General features: G+C 39.6%; 1 protein-coding gene across 1 annotated transcript; it reads left to right on the top strand.

Moving 5' to 3' along the window:
* Positions 1-316: 316 nt before the first annotated feature.
* Positions 317-15539, top strand: rrm2b (ribonucleotide reductase M2 b). Its single transcript, XM_062056666.1, has 9 exons — positions 317-493; positions 3211-3372; positions 6561-6677; positions 6747-6880; positions 10489-10583; positions 10664-10797; positions 10873-10977; positions 11053-11166; positions 15072-15539. Exons 1-9 carry the CDS (start codon positions 437-439, stop codon positions 15222-15224), a joined length of 1071 nt encoding a protein of 356 aa, XP_061912650.1. The 5' UTR covers positions 317-436; the 3' UTR covers positions 15225-15539.
* Positions 15540-17249: the final 1710 nt, after the last annotated feature.

Here is a 17249-nt window from a genome sequence, read left to right as displayed (position 1 = left end):
TAGTTTTGATGTAGCAAGCTACTTTTGCCGTGTAGCTTGTAGTGTCGCTTGCAACAATTCTCAGGGGATAGCTTCCCCTGTAGCTCAGCTACATTTATTCGGGAGTAACTTGTAGCTTAGCTTACTACATTTTCCAAGTAACTTGCCCACCACTGCCTAATGGTTACAACAATTTGTATTGTATTAGTTTTGAAAATGTAAAATATCAAATAGGCCCCTGCATGCTTTCAATTTCCGATGACTGGCCCTCAGTGAAAAAAGTTTGGACAGCCCTACATTAGATGTGCAGGTGTTCCTAATGTTGTGTCCAGCAATGATTTGCATCGCCATGACTGACCGCTAGAGGCCCCTCTGCTTTCCAGTCACTTTAAAAATGGCTGACATATAACAGCACACCATCAGGTCTCCACCAGGACTCTTATAAAAGTTATCAGGAATGGCACCGACGCAGACAAACAAAGACATGGGGAAGACAGACAAGCACAGAGAGCCGGTAAGATGTATGTTAACGTCATCGTAGCCATTGACTAGCATCGAATGCTAATGCTAGCTACGTGCTACAGCAGCGAACAACATAATTGTCCGCACATTATTGTTATTAAGTTCATCATGACGTAGAACACGGAACTCTGTGATTTTATTCCTGATTCAAATATTTGTATATGTAATGGAAGTGGCACAATGTTGTGCGTATATTTCCAATGTCATTTGTGTTGGTGGAGTAGGTCGCCGTCATTATATTGAGCAGGCGCAGTTAGCTTCTAACTTAATGAAAGTATGAGAAAACCTTTGTATTAGTACAAAATGGTGGTTATTCAAGTTAACTTATGAACAAAGTTTATTTGTAACAAAATGTGCTTAAATATAATGCATAATTGTTGATGACTGAACCCCCCCGACCCCAAAAGGGACAAGCGATAGAAAAAGGATGGATGGATGGATGAAGTGCTGATAGCAATTAACCAAACCCCCCCCCCCCGCCCCAACCCCCTCCAAATCCCACCCCCCGGATTGTAAATAATGTAAATAATTCAATGTATATACTCTGATGATTAACTTGTGTGATGACTGTATTTTATGCTGATAGTATATAATTGTACCATGAATTGATTAACGTGGACCCCGACTTAAACAAGTTGAAAAACTAATTCGGGTGTTACCATTTAGTGGTCAATTGTACGGAATATGTACTGTACTGTGCAATCTACTAATAACAGTTTCAATCAATCAAAAAACTCCAATCAACTGTCAGACGGCCACATCATTAGGTACACATGTAAATAAGTCAAACAATGTACAGTACTATTATGATCCAGTTTAAAGGCCTACTGAAACCCACTACTACCGACCACGCAGTCTGATAGTTTATATATCAATGATGAAATCTTAACATTGCGACACATGCCAATACGGCGGGGTTAACTTATAAAGTGCAATTTTAAATTTCCCGCTAAACTTCCAGTTGAAAATGTCTATGTATGATGACGTATGCGCGTGACGTCAATCGTTGAAACGGGAAGTATGCGGACACATTGAATCCTATACAAAAAAACTCTGTTTTCATCTCAAAATTCCACAGTATTCTGGACATCTGTGTTGGTGAATCTTTTGCAATTTGTTTAATGAACAATGGAGACTGCAAAGAAGAAAGTTGTAGGTGGGATCGGTGTATTAGCGGCGGACTACAGCAACACAACCAGGAGGACTGAGAGGTGGATAGCAGACGGGGTAGCCGCCGAACTCACCTTAACTTCCTCCGTCTCCGGGCCGCCGAACGCATCTGTGATCGGGTGAAGTCCTTCGTCGCACCGTCGATCGCTTGAACGCAGGTGAGCACGGGTGTTGATGAGCAGATGAGGGCTGGCTGGCGTAGGTGGATAGCTAATGTTTTTAGCATAGCTCTGTGAGGTCCGGTTGCTAAGTTAGCTTCAATGGCGTCGTTAGCAACAGCATTGTTAACCTCCGCCAGGCTGGAAAGCATTAACCGTGTAGTTACAGGTCCATGGTTTAATAGTGTTGTTGATTTTCCATCTATCCTTCCAGTCAGGGGTTTATTTCTTTTGTTTCTATATGCAGTTAAGCATGATGCTATCACGTTAGCTCCATAGCTAAAGTGTTTCGCCGATGTATTGTCGTGGAGATAAAAGTCCATGTGAATGTCCATTTTGCGTTCTCAACTCTCATTTTCAAGAGGATATAGTATCCGAAGTGGTTTAAAATACAAATCCGTGATCCACAATAGAAAAAGGAGTGAGTGTGGAATCCAATGAGCCAGCTTGTACCTAAGTTACGGTCAGAGCGAACAAAGATATGTCTTGCACTGCATTCTAGTCCTTCACTCTAACGTTCCTCATCCACGAATCTTTCATCCTCGCTCAAATTAATGGGGTAATCGTCGCTTTCTCGGTCCGAATTGCTCTAGCTGCATTGAAAACAATGGGGAAATGTGAGGAGCCTTTCAACTGTTAAAGTTAAAGTTAAAGTACCAATGATTGTCACACACACACTAGGTGTGGTGAAATTTGTCCTCTGCATTTGACCCATCCCCTTGTTCACCCCCTGGGAGGTGAGGGGAGCAGTGGGCAGCAGCGGTGATTTAACCCCCAATTCCAACCCTTGATGCTGAGTGCCAAGCAGGGAGTTAATGGGTCCCATTTTTTTATAGTCTTTGGTATGACTCGGCCGGGGTTTGAACTCACAACCTACCGATCTCAGGGCGGACACTCTAACCACTAGGCCACTGAGTAGGTTGACGTCACGCTACTTCCGGTACAGGCAAGGCTTTTTTAATCAGCGACCAAAAGTTGCAACTTTATCGTCGATGTTCTCTACTAAATCCTTTCAGCAAAAATATGTCAATATCGCGAAATGATCAAGTATGACACATAGAATGGATCTACTATCCCAGTTTAAATAAAAAAAAAATCATTTCAGTAGGCCTTTAAGTGCAAATTGTTTATAAAGTGAAGGAAGAAGAATCCTGATAAACATCTTGAACCTAATCGGGAAATTAGATAATCTATTGGATCTCATTATGTGAATCATAGCTATTCATTGATGACAACTTCAAGTTTTATTCATTTACTCATTTACAGGGTAGGGGTAGGAATAAATAAGCTGTGCTGTTATGACAAACTGGAATTACTTAATGTACCATATTGTAACTTTGTGCATGTTGGAAATGAACTAATACCATAACTGTAACCCAAGAATGGCCTGAAGGAAAATGGAGCCTGCCAGAATATTTCAGAGACAGAAGAAGAACCTTTGCTGCGAGAGAACCCCAGACGCTTTGTCATCTTCCCCATCCAGTACCCTGACATCTGGAGGATGTATAAGAAGGCTCAAGCTTCTTTCTGGACAGTCGAGGAGGTAAATAATGCTATTTTGTCGGTATAGCGGTATAGCTCGGTTGGTAGAGTGGCCGTGCCATCAACCTGAGGGTTGCAGGTTCGATTCCCGCTTCCGCCATCCTAGTCACTGCCGTTGTGTCCTTGGGCAAGACACTTTACCCACCTGCTCTCAGTGCCACCCACACTGGTTTAAATGTAACTTAGATATTGGGTTTTCACTATGTAAAGCGCTTTGAGTCACTAGAGAAAAGCGCTATATAAATATAATTCACTTCACTTCACTTTGTCACATCATCATCCAAAGCAGTAGTTTTCAAACTTTTTTCACCAAGTACCACCTCAGAAAACCCTTGGCTTTCTTAAGTTAGAGATGGCTCTTTGAAAGGAGCTGGATCTTGTTCCTTTCAAAAAGCTGTTCAAAAGCCTGGCTTGTTATTATAGTTAGTTTTTTAATACAAAAATCAATCACTGGTAGCAGTTAAAGTATAAAATGTGGTTCAGAATAATGTACATCTATACAAATATTTGTAATTTGTAATATTCTATAAGGCGGTGCACATCCACATGCTTTGACAGTGACACCCAGTATTGGGTTAGTTACTGAAAACCAGTAACTAGTTACAGTTACTAGTTACTTTATTTCAAAAGTAACTCAGTTACTAACTCAGTTACTTACACCAAAAAGTAATGCGTTACTGTGAAAAGTAACTATTTAGTTACTTCTTTTTTTTCTTCTTTTCTTTAAGGCTCCCATTAATGCCCTTTTAGCCTTCATTTCAGTACTGTTATTGCACTGGAGAATAATACAATGTGTTGATCAACTTGACATGCATTTGCATCACTGAACTCTGCTAAGCAATGTGGTCTACATACAACACACAAAGACAAGGATATGTTTCAAAGGGCCAATTTATTTCAGGCCAGAACAAATTGACAAAACTATTTTAAATAGTTGCAACATAATGGCACTTTAACTTTAAGTAGATAGGATATTTGATCCAAGACACAACTTACATTTAACTAAAATGTTATTTTCTTTGTGCTCGACAAAAGAAAAGTATTGAGAATGTCTCCATGTTAAAAAAACTCGACTTCTGGCTTCGCCATGATGTCTTGTTAGTTGTTATGAGAGTAGCGTGTGTGTGTGTGTGTGTGTGTGCGTGTGTGCGTGGCCCTTTAAGATATGACAGCAGGTGTGATGAGTGACGTCAGTGAGTGAGTGGGCGAGAGAGGTGAGGGAACGGCGACAGTGAGTGCGTGCAGGTGCTATAGCTTGGTAGATGGCTGCGTCCAATAAAGTCACAAAGTTGCAACAAACCGCCGACCCTCAGCTGTAAAGACCCACTTCCGGGTAAAGTGAAGGTTGTTAGCCCCGATCGAAGTACATAGGCCCTGGAGGAACGTCTTCCCTGCGCCCCTCAACTACGGTATGGGAGCCCCCCGCCCCCACCCACAGAAAGCACGCCTCTTCTTTTCCACCGCAGCGCTGCAATAAAACACACTCAGATCTTCTGTTTTTAGCCGATACTACATAAAAAAATAACGTAAAATAACGCAGTAACGCATCATGTAGTAACGGTAACTGAGTTACTGAATATAAAAAATAACGCGTTAGATTACTAGTTACCGCCGAAACTAACGGCGTTACAGTAACGCGTTACAGTAACGCGTTACTTTGTAACGCGTTAGTCCCAACACTGGTGACATCACTCGTTATTTTTTTTACTCACCAAAAAAAACTTTACAGCACAAGAACATTTTTAAAATACAGAAAAAATACTAGGGTTGCACAAAAAATTCACAATACAATTGCAATTCTTATTCATCTTGATTCTAAAACAATTCATAATGTTAAAAAATCTATTTAAATTACAAGAATACACTTTTAGGCCATCTCAATGCACTAGAAGGAGCTTTTCTAACCCGTAACCTGTTTGAAAAAGTTTTCATTATAATTATAATATCAAATTAAATCGAATATCGGTTTAGATCGTGTTGAGTCTGGAACTGATTTTGAATGGAATTGTTATCCCAGAAATCAGAATCGGATCGAACGGGTAGGTGCCCAAAGATTAAGAACCCTAAAAAACACATAAATATCCATGCATCCATCCATTTTGTCCATTTCAGGATCGCGGGGGGTGCTGGAGATAAGAACAAAATAATAAAAAGTTTGAACTTGAACTACTTCAGAACAGTGAACCAGAAACGAAAAATTCAATTTAAAAAAATAAATACAAATAAAAACTAAAAACATCCATCCATCCATCCATTTTCTTCCGCTTATCCGAGGTCAGGTCACGTGGGCAGCAGCCTAAGCATAGAAGCCCAGACTTTCCTCTCCCCAGCTCCTCCCGGGGGATCCCGAGGCGTTCCCAGGCCAGCCGGGAGACATAGTCTTCCCAACGTGTCCTGGGTCTTCCCAGTGGCCTCCTGCCGGTCGGACGTGCCCTAAACACCTCCCGAGGGAGGCGTTCGGGTGGCATCCTGACCAGATGCCCGAACCACCTCATCTGGGTCCTCTCGATGTGGAGAAGCAGCGGCTTTACTTTGAGATCCCCCCGGATGGCAGAGCTTTTCACCCTATCTCTAAGGGAGAGCCCCGCCACCCGACTGAGGAAACTCATTTCGGCCGCTTGTACCCGTGATCTTGTCCTCTCGGTCATAACCCAAAGCTCATGACCATAGGTGAGGATGGGAACGTAGATCGACCGGCGAGAACCATGGACTAATTAAAAATTAAAATAATTTAAAAATGTGAATCCAAATGATGCTATGCTTCCTTTTGACTCTGACTCATTTTATAGTCCAGTTACCAGTTGGGTAACTGGACGGCTAACAAACGAATGCCTTGCAACTGCAAACTCATCATTCACTCAAAAGAGCCGTTTAAAATACGTGATTCATTCGCGAACATCACATCTCTACTGCAAGTACCCCCCATAATGACCAACAATAAAATACATTAGCATAGTAGGCCTAGCTATTCATTAAAAACAAGACAGAGGTTTTATTTAACAATTATATTTAATATTTTTGGCCACTGTAACATTACACACAACGCACAAATATCATCAACAATGATACTCCATTTACGGACTTCTTTGGCGTAGCACTAGATGAGGCCCGAGTACCACTACACAGTTTGAGCACCACTAATCTAAAGTATTATATGTTTGTACTTTTAATGCTGCTGATGTCTTCCAGGTGGACCTTTCCAAAGACCTGCCTCACTGGGACCGACTAAAATCAGAGGAAAAGCATTTCATCTCTCACATTTTGGCCTTCTTCGCGGCCAGCGACGGCATCGTCAATGAGAACCTGGTGAGACTTCAATGCATGTTGTGACATTAAACTTGTCATCAAGAGATGACTATTTTATGTTATTTGCAGGTGCAAAGGTTCTGCCAGGAGGTGCAAGTCCCTGAAGCGCGCTCCTTCTACAGCTTCCAGATCCTGATAGAAACAGTTCACTCAGAGATGTACAGTATGCTCCTCAACACTTACATCCAAGACCTGCAGGAAAGGTAAACCTGGTTTTGTCTTTTTATGAACGTTAACATACACCGTTCTACGTCTTCAGAGCAACAAAGTAAAAGCTTTAGGGAACGTTGCTAGAATGAACAATTTACTTTTACAATGTGCACCTGTTCATAACAGGATACACCCAGACCGCTTAAACAACAGTTATGTGGTTTTAGCACCTGTTGCATCCTCTCATTTTAGACTCAAAACAGCAATTTCAGTTTGTTTCTTTTATGCGTGAAAAATAGTTACGGTATATTAATTGACAAGAAAATACAGTAAGCAGAGTTTTTCAATACTAAAATTATAATAAATAAAAGTAATTAAATGTATTTTCCTGTGATGAGGTGAGGTGGCGACCTCGAAAGGGACAAGCAGTAGAAAATGGATGGATGAAGTTTTCACGAAAAAGCCTATATTTATTGAATCAAAAATATTGAAATTCAACAAATTGGTGAATTTGCAAACTGCTAAAATTATGTACAAAGCAAACTATAACCTGCTACTCAAGAATGTACTATAATTCTTCTCAACAAAAGGGACTATTGGGGCTATTTAATATTTAACACTACATCATATCAAAATTATGAGGGTTCCCTCCGGGTACTCCGGCTTCCTCCCACCTCCAAAGACATGCACCTGGGGATAAGTTGATTGGCAACACTAAATTGGCCCTAGTGTGTGAATGTGAGTGTGAATGTTGTCTGTCTATCTGTGTTGGCCCTGTGATGAGGTGGCGACTTGTCCAGGGTGTACCCCGCCTTCCGCCCGATTGTAGCTGAGATGGGCTCCAGCAACCCCAAAAGGGACAAACGGTAGAAAATGGATGGATGGATGGCATATCAAAATGACATCATATCAAAATTGTCCATGAATTAAACTACACTAGATTGATAATTTTATTGGCATTGTAAATAAATATAATACAATTTAATTTGCAGCACAAGGTGAAACCCATAAAAAGTGTATAAAATAACTAAATATTAACAAAATAAATTATGGTATAATACAGTCATACTTCACATCCACATTACACACATGCATCCAAGCAAATAGTGCTCAAAAATATATGATCATAAAATAAGCCATATCTGTATTTTTTAAAATTGTGCTCAAAAAAATCAATTGGTGCTACGTATAAACCAATGGTTCTCAAACTTTTTTTGTCATTCCCCACTTTGGACAAGGGGGAGTTTTCAAGCCCCATCTGTCCCAATCGCCCCAACAGAACGCTAATGCTAAGCTTAACATTTTAAAAGTTATTGAACATCAAGAAACATCACCCCGAAGGGAATAAGCGGTAGAAAATGGATGGATGGATGGATCAGGTAACATCAAGTTGTATACATTCAAACTCAATAACATAAAATAACATCAAGTTCAATAATAAATGAAATAACTGTGCAGCTGTGGTATAACTTGTATCATGTTCAATAATAAATAAAATAACTTGCATCAAGTTCAATAATAAATAAAACAAAAGTGTTATAACTTGCATCAAGTTCAATAATAAATCAAAAAAAGTGTTATAACTTGCATCAAGTTCAATAATAAATCAAAAAAATTGTTATAACTTGCATCAAGTTCAATAATAAATCAAATAAAAGTGTTATAACTTGCATCAAGTTCAATAATAAATCAAATAACTTGCATCAAGTTCAAAAATAAATCAAATAAAAGTGCCCCTTTGCAATCTTTGCAAAAAAAAGGAGGAGCTGTCACGCCAAATTTCTTCCCCCTACAAAAACCTCCCCCCCCGCCCCCATTTACTTCCGGGGCTGCGTCCAATAAAATCACAAAGTTGCCGGGGGTCCTTAACCGGCACGCGACTGTCCTGTTTCGCGCCTGTACAAAAAAAAACAATAATCGATTTCTTCAGATTCCAGCAGCTGTCAAAGACGAAGTATCCTTCCAGCGACGGGCAGTCAAAGCCGACGTGCTATCGATCGCTGTCAATGACGTAAGAGGAAACATGACCACGGAAGTAAATGGGGGGGATTTTTGTAGGGGGAAGAAATTTGGCGTGACAGCTGCAATGAGCCTGTTTTGCACTGCACAGCTTTTCAAATCGGGGTTGCAGGCTTGACACTGCCACTGTCAAAACCTCATTGAGTTCGGGGCTGAGCTGCCTTGACGCGAGTGCTTCCCGGTGAATGACACAGTGTGTCCAATGCGCATTTGGCGCAACCTCTTTATTAGAGCCTGCAGCCCGTTTCTTGACCCTGCCATGGTCTGTGCGCCATCAGAGCAAAAGCCCACACAGTTTTCCCATTTAAGGTCGTGTTCTTTGAGGAAACTGTCCATTATCTTGAACAGCTCATCAGCAGTGGCTCTATTTTTTATGTATTTGCAAAACAGCAAATCCTCGCACAGTGACTCGCCATTCACAAAGCTTCCGCTTCGCCCCGCCCCCATTAGTTACTGTTGCTATTGTCTGTCAAACTTTCGCTCCTACCTAGAAATTTAAAGCCTACAGGAAAAATAAGTAATTTACATTTATTTATATAGCGGATTTCACAGACAGAATCACAAAGTGATTTACAGTGTGTATAGAAAATGAAAGCATAGTAAAAAGAAAAAATCTAAGAATATAATTTAAAAAAAATAAATTTAAAGTGACATTTTTTCCCGTTCCTCGCGCCCCACCTGTCATGTCTCTATTCCCCACCAGTGGGGCGCACCCCACACTTTGAGAAACGCTGGTATAAACTATCAAAGATTCTATTCCTACATTGTAATTGATGAAAGATCAAATCAAACACATATTGTTTTTCTGACATCTGTATCCATCCCAAAAATGGATCAATATGTTTGAACAGCTTGTGGTCAAATTTATAATTAATAATAGAGTATTTAAAAAATCCCAGTAAAATTGTAATGAAAATGCTATTAAAATGAATACTACATTACAGTATAAATAAAAAAGCAAAAGCTAATTTACACCATTTAAAAGTCTGTTTACTGTCTAAAAAGTGGTTTAGTTCTAATATTATGATTACGTAATTTTAGTGCTGCACTATTAATTATTTTTACTAAACGAGTAATCTTTCGATAGTTTTTTGTATTAATTGAGTAATCGGATAAAACACACTTTGTAGCCCCAATTCGTATTTTAGTGAAAATATTTTAAATGAAAAACGATTTTTCTGCTTGCCATAACTTTCATAAATGTTTTCTTATACATGTACATCATCATCAACACTAAAATTGCACATTTAACATTGCATTACATGACAAGCATTAATTAAAAAAAATTGCTGCCCCAGAGATCTTGACACCCACACAGCATTGCTCTCGTGTGCGCTCTATTGTAGGACCGTGCGGAAACTATGTACGCGTATTTAAAGTTCCAGGCACTCCATGCTGTCCGGATTTATAAATGTTATTAGTTACACTCATTAAACGATTATTCAAGCAACAGAATATACATCGGAGCTTTTTTCTAATCGTTGCAGCCCTACAGCTTAAAATACTTTCCAAAATAATAAAACCAAACTCTTATTATGATACATAATAAATTAGTAGCTCATCAACCAAATTGCTAAATTCATTTTTGTGTTTGAAAATGCTGAGAATAAACTTGATGTATTGACTTTGTGTTTCTGTCCAGGGAGTATTTATTTAATGCCATCCAAACCATGCCGTGTGTGAAGCGCAAGGCAGACTGGGCTCTCCAGTGGATAAATGACAGCCAGTCCACATTTGGTGAAGAAGAATCACATGCAATTCATTAAAAACCAGGCATCTAACCGTATTTATTAATATTATTTTTGTTGTGCTGTCAGGGGAGAGAATCGTGGCCTTTGCGGCAGTGGAGGGCATCTTCTTCTCCGGCTCCTTCGCTGCTATCTACTGGTTGAAGAAGAGAGGCCTTATGCCCGGCCTCACCTACTCGAACGAGCTGATCAGTCGAGATGAAGTAGGAAGAAGCTTTGGAAAGTGAAACTAACAAATGGTGGTAGATGTGTGGAATGTGCTAATATGTCTCCTGTAGGGACTCCACTGCGACTTTGCCTGCCTGCTGCATAGCTACCTCCAGAAAAAGCCCTCAGAGGACCGGGTGAAGGACATCATCACCAAGGCTGTTAGCATTGAACAGGTCAGCAAGTGCTGTCTTTCGGAAGAGCTTAACCTTAAGTTACCAGTACCTAATCTTTTTGTCATGCTGAGACAGGAGTTCTTGACGGAGGCCTTGCCAGTGGATCTCATTGGAATCAACAGCTCTCTGATGAAGCAGTACATCGAATTTGTGGCCGACCGCCTCCTGGTTGACCTGGGATTAGCCAAGGTACGTCTACAACCCCTGGCAAAATGATGCAATCAACAGTATTGGAGGATGTTCATTCAGTTGTTTAATTTAGTAGAAAAAAGCAAATAACAGACATGACACAAAACTACAGTAATTTCAAATGGCAACTTTCTGGCTTTAAGAAACACTAAAAGTAATCCAGAAAATAAAGTGTAGTAATCAGTAACATGTCTGTGGATGTTTTCATTCATCCAAGTCATTGTATCCTTATCGATTGCAGCTGGACTGTTTGGTTTGTCTAAAAGTAATCAGTAACAGTTTCATTTTTAGATTAAGCAGAGCAGTGTTAATTACGTTGACTAATAATTTTTGTCTTAGTTATCGTCAACCTATTTTCCTCTGACGAAGATAAGAACGAGTTTTGTCTTGTAGATGGGTAGGACACGTTGGGAATATAGCCCATCACAGCGCTTTAACAGCGTACATATTAAAGAGGGCCCATAGTTAGTTACGAAGGAGAGCCAATCAGATACTTTTCTTTGGGAAATCAGGAAGTTTGATTTCTCACCACCAAAACAGAAATGTATGGATCATCACAGCGCTTTAACAGCGTACATATTAAAGAGGGCCCATAGTTAGTTACGAAGGAGAGCCAATCAGATACTTTTCTTTGGGAAATCAGGAAGTTTGATTTCTCACCACCAAACCAAAAATGTATGGATTTAACATGTTCAACATCAAAGTACGTATGTGTACACCTGGGAGAAAGTGACGAGGACACATTTCATTTTTGATGCTAGGATGCCATCAGCAGGTGACATCTACACAACTGTAAGTTAAAACTGATTGTACTGTATTACTTCTTTACAAACAATTATAAAGTAATTTTCTCTGCCTCAAGGAATCGTTTGTTTCAGTGATACTCAAACTGTAGTGCGTGTACCACTAGTAGTATGCAGACTCCATCCAGTGGTACGCCAAATCCGGATTAGTTGATTAAAGCACAGTGTTTTATTTGTCTTTATTCAAACACAGTGTTACTGTTCAAATTGTGTGTAACAAATACATTTGTTAAATGAAACACCTGCCTTGTTTTTAATGAATACTTAGGCCCACTATAATTCTGTATTTTAATGTTGGTCATCATTGTGGTACAGACCCAAGTTTTTTCTGAGGTGGTACTTGGTGAAAAAAGTTTGAGAACCACTGGTTTATTTAGTGGTAAATCAAAAATAACTTTTAATGTGGTCCAGCGCGCTTACGTCACACGCGCCAAAAAGTCTCGAGGATGTGGGAACCATGTTTCCTATTTATTTATTTATTTATTTATTTGAAGTGGACATTTACGAACAAATGAAAGGCTTCAGCCCCCCGCCCCCTGTGAACCCAAAAGGGACAAGAGGTGGAAAATAGATGGATGATGGATGGATGTGTATTTGTTGCTTCCCGTTTGGCTGCGTTCATAAACAAATTATGATAAAAGCATGCATCGTAACTCAGTTTCACAACACACATACACACCTGCTTTGATGAGTTGAGCATATCATTTTTTTTTTTTTAAGTGTCTTAAAGATATTTATTGGCATTGACTTGTGTAGCAAAAAAATACTAATTATATATGACTAATTATATCATTCTTGACAATAAGGTCATGCAACTTTTGTGTTAAACAAATGCTTTGCATGGCGTCTCAATAAAGGTGCTTTCTAATAATCTTTAAAAATGCCTTATCTTTTATACTTCATATTTTAGTTGACTATATTTACTGTAATTTTAGCTAAGTAAAATGTGTAATTTTGTTGACTAAAACTAGTCTACAACTGAATCAATTTGGATGACTAAAATCTAACTAAAACTAAAATACATTTTCGTCAAAAGACTATAACTAAGTTAAAGTACCAATGATTGTCACACACACACTAGGTGTGGTGAAATTTGTCCTCTGCATTTGACCCATCCCCTTGATCACCCCCTGGGAGGTGAGGGGAGCAGTGGGCAGCAGCGTAGCCGCGCCCGGGAATCATTTTTGGTGATTTAACCCCCAATTCCAACCCTTGATGCTGAGTGCCAAGCAGGGAGGAAATGGGTCCCATTTTTATAGTCTTTGGTATGACCCGGCCGGGGTTTGAACTCACAACCTACCGATCTCAGGGCGGACACTCTAACCACTAGGCCACTGAGTAGGTATAACCAAAACTAAATTAAAGGCTGCTGTCAAAATTAATAACTAAGCAGAGTAAAACAAATGGAGTCACTCAATTCTGAGGAAAAAGTTATTTAATCTTGAAAAACAAAAACACTACAATATACCATTTGTACTTTGTTGCACCACCTCTGTTTTTTATAAGAGCTTGCAGTCTCTAAGGCATGGACTTAACAAATGACAAACAGTACTCTTCATCAATTTTGCTCCAACTTTCTTGATTGCCGTTGTCCGATCAGTTTTGCAAGTTGGCGTCTTGTCATGGACCATTTTCTTCAATTCCCACCACACATTTTCATTTGGATTGAGATCTGCACTATTTGCAGGCCATGACATTGATATTATACATCTTTCTTCAGGGAAAGTTTTTACAGTTTTTGCTCAATGGCACCATGCATAATCATCTTAACCAATTATGTCATCATCCCCAAACATCCTTCTGATTGATGGAATAAGAAAAGTGTGCAAAATGTCAATTTAAACATGTGCATTTATTGAAGCTGTAAGGACAGCCGTGTCCCCAGAGCCATTACCTGACATGCAGCCTCATATCAATGATTGTGGAAATGTGCATGTTTTCTTTAAGCAGTCGTCTTTATAGCTCTCATTGGAACGCCATCAGACAAAGGTTCCAGCATCATCACCTTGTCAAATACTGATTTGCGATTCATCACTGAATATGACTTTCAACCAGAGTACACAGTTGCTTTTCTTTAGCCCATTGGAACCTTGTTTTTTATTGTGGAAGTCTTTATATGGGGGTTCCCCTGGGACCGATAGAATCCTCGTGAGCCCAAGTCCAGGGTTCAACAAGTCTTTTATTTTCCTTTTTATGTTGTGCAATGTTCTTGGTCTGTCTCGCTCTCGGCCTCCTGCTCGCTCGTGTGTGTCTGCTCCTCTCTACCCCTCATGGCCTCGGACGCTGCTGATAAAGGAGACAGGTATATAACCAGCCCCAGCTGGGCAATCTACTCACCTGTCAGCTGGGCTTCGAAGCCGGGCCATACACACTCCCTTCCGCAGGAGGCGCGCCGACCAAGCCCCGCTCCACATTTATGTTTAGCTGTTAATGACTGCTTTTGTTTAGGTCTTTTGTATATAAATCCCATTTCCATAAGGCGCTTTCTTACAGTTTTCTGTGACTCCAGTTGGTTCCTTATTTGTTTTGCTGGGCATCTTCTGTTGTCAAGACATATTGTTTTAAGTTGTTTTTATCTTGAAGCGTTGATGTCTACTACCTTCTTGAGGAAGTTTGATGATCCTCTCCTTTGTTTTAATTGATATCTATCGTGTTGGACAAATGATTCATGTCAAACCACCTAGTGCAACAGCTCTCTAAGCCAAGGTGTGAACAGTCCTTTTTAACTGCAGACTAATGAACATATTTTATCTGATGCAGATGTAAGCTTTGGAAATAAAACTTTACAGGGGGATTTAATAATTATTTTCTCAGAATTGAGTGATTACATTATTTCTTTACTCTGTTTGATCTAATAATGAAACTATTACTGACTACCACCATTGATATTCTTGATTTATTTTACTTTTTATTAAAACCAGAAAATGGCTATTTGAAAAGGCTGTAGTTTTGTGTTATGTCCGTTACCTAATATTGTTCAACAAAATAAAACAACTGAATAAACACCCTCCAAGCCCGGTGATTTCAACTTCTTCCGGGGTTGTATTCCATAATTTCCTGTAATATCGTTAAAAATCTTCTTGTCAATCACTATGATTCAAGGTTTACAGGGTGGAGAACCCGTTCGACTTCATGGAATCCATTTCCTTGGAGGGAAAGACCAATTTCTTTGAGAAACGGGTTGGCGAGTACCAGAGATTTGGAGTCATGTCCAGCATGAAGGACTGCGAATTCACTCTGGACGCAGACTTCTGATACAACTGTTTGGGATACGTATTTGTATTTTATCTAGTTAATTTGCAAATACCAAAAAAACAAAAATCTTTGCAGTACTGTCATTTGGATTGACAGGTTGAAGCATTCATCCATTTTGTCACAAAGGACTGACATCACTATTTAAAAAAGCTGGTTATTTTTTTGTGATATTGGTGTAAATTTTAAATTAATTTATTGCAAGAGTTTTGTACTTATTTTAGAAAAAGCTAAGTATATTTGATGGTGTCCACCTCTTCTACAGTGTATTGTTTGATCATTTCTGAATGTCTGATGCAAAAATAAATATACTTTATAAACAGAAAATTGTCTCCCGGTGAAAATTATATGTTTTAAGAATAACAGTTAATACAGAGCACCATTTATGGAATGGATAATGAAAATGCAAACTGTACATTAGAAGTAGGAGATACTACCAATTTTGGTATTTATATACCAAGTAAATACAGTAACAGGAACATGTATCGCTGATACACATACTTACTTATTTTACATTTTCCCTGAGCATTGAATGATTTTGTGATTTTTCCCCCCCCCCTTTAGTTTGTTGATCCTGACAACCGTGTTGATGATAAGAATTATAAAACACGACAACGCTTTTTACCAAACAATATATTTCTACCCTCAACCATGTGAATTTCCAGGGGCTTTTGCTCAAGCCAGAAGAAAGGGCACTCATCGCAAAAAATATTCATAAAATAAGGCTTTCAAACGTAGCTGTGCAGGTTAGGGGAAAACCAGTTTCAAAGTTTATTCATATAGCCCTTCATCACAAATGCCTCAAAGGGCTGCACAAACTACAAACCCCGTTTCCATATGAGTTGGGAAATTGTGTTAGATGTAAATATAAATGGAATACAATGATTTGCAAATCCTTTTCAACCCATATTCAATTGAATGCACTACAAAGACAAGATATTTGATGTTCAAACTCATAAACTTTTATTTTATTTTTTCAAATAATTAACTTTAGAATTTCATGGCTGCAACACGTGCCAAAGTAGTTGGGAAAGGGCATGTTCACCACTGTGTTACATGGCCTTTCCTTTTAACAACACTCAGTAAACGTTTGGGAACTGAGGAGACACATTTTTTAAGCTTCTCAGGTGGAATTCTTTCCCATTCTTGCTTGATGTACAGCTTAAGTTGTTCAACAGTCCGGGGGTCTCTGTTGTCGTATTTTAGGCTTCATATTGCGCGACACATTTTCAACCGGAGACAGGTCTGGACTACAGGCAGGCCAGTCTAGTGCCCGCACTTTTTTACTACGAAGCCACGCTGTTTGTAACACGTGGCTTGGCATTGTCTTGCTGAAATAAGCAAGATAACGTTGCTTGGATGGCAACATATGTTGCTCCAAAACCTGTATGTACCTTTCAGCATTAATGGCGCCTTCACAGATGTGTAAGTTACCCATGTCTTGGGCACTAATACACCCCCATACCATCACAGATGCTGGCTTTTCAACTTTACGCCTATAACAATCCGGATGGTTCTTTTCCTCTTTGGTCCGGAGGACACGACGTCCACAATTTCCAAAAACAATTTGAAATGTGGACTCGTCAGACCACAGAACCCTTTTCCACTTTGTATCAATCCATCTTAGATGAGCTCAGGCCCAGCGAAGCCGACGGCGTTTCTGGGTGTTGTTGATAAACGGTTTTCGCCTTGCATAGGAGAGTTTTAACTTGCACTTACAGATGTAGCGACCAACTGTAGTTACTGACAGTGGGTTTCTGAAGTTTTCCTGAGCCCATGTGGTGATATCCTTTACACACTGATGTCGCTTGTTGATGCAGTACAGCCTGAGGGATCCAAGGTCACGGGCTTAGCTGCTTACGTGCAGTGATTTCTCCAGATTCTCTGAACCCTTTGATGATATTACGGACCGTAGATGGTGAAATCCCTAAATTCCTTGCAATAGCTGCTTGAGAAAGGTTTTTCTTAAACTGCTCAACAAATTGCTCACGCATTTGTTGTCAAAGTGGTGACCCTCGCCCCATCCTT

The sequence above is a fragment of the Entelurus aequoreus genome, linkage group LG08 (assembly GCF_033978785.1).
Source record: "Entelurus aequoreus isolate RoL-2023_Sb linkage group LG08, RoL_Eaeq_v1.1, whole genome shotgun sequence".
Taxonomy (NCBI): domain Eukaryota; kingdom Metazoa; phylum Chordata; class Actinopteri; order Syngnathiformes; family Syngnathidae; genus Entelurus; species Entelurus aequoreus.
The sequence above is the reverse complement of the archived record's forward strand: the minus strand, read 5'-3'. Positions and strand labels throughout refer to the sequence as shown.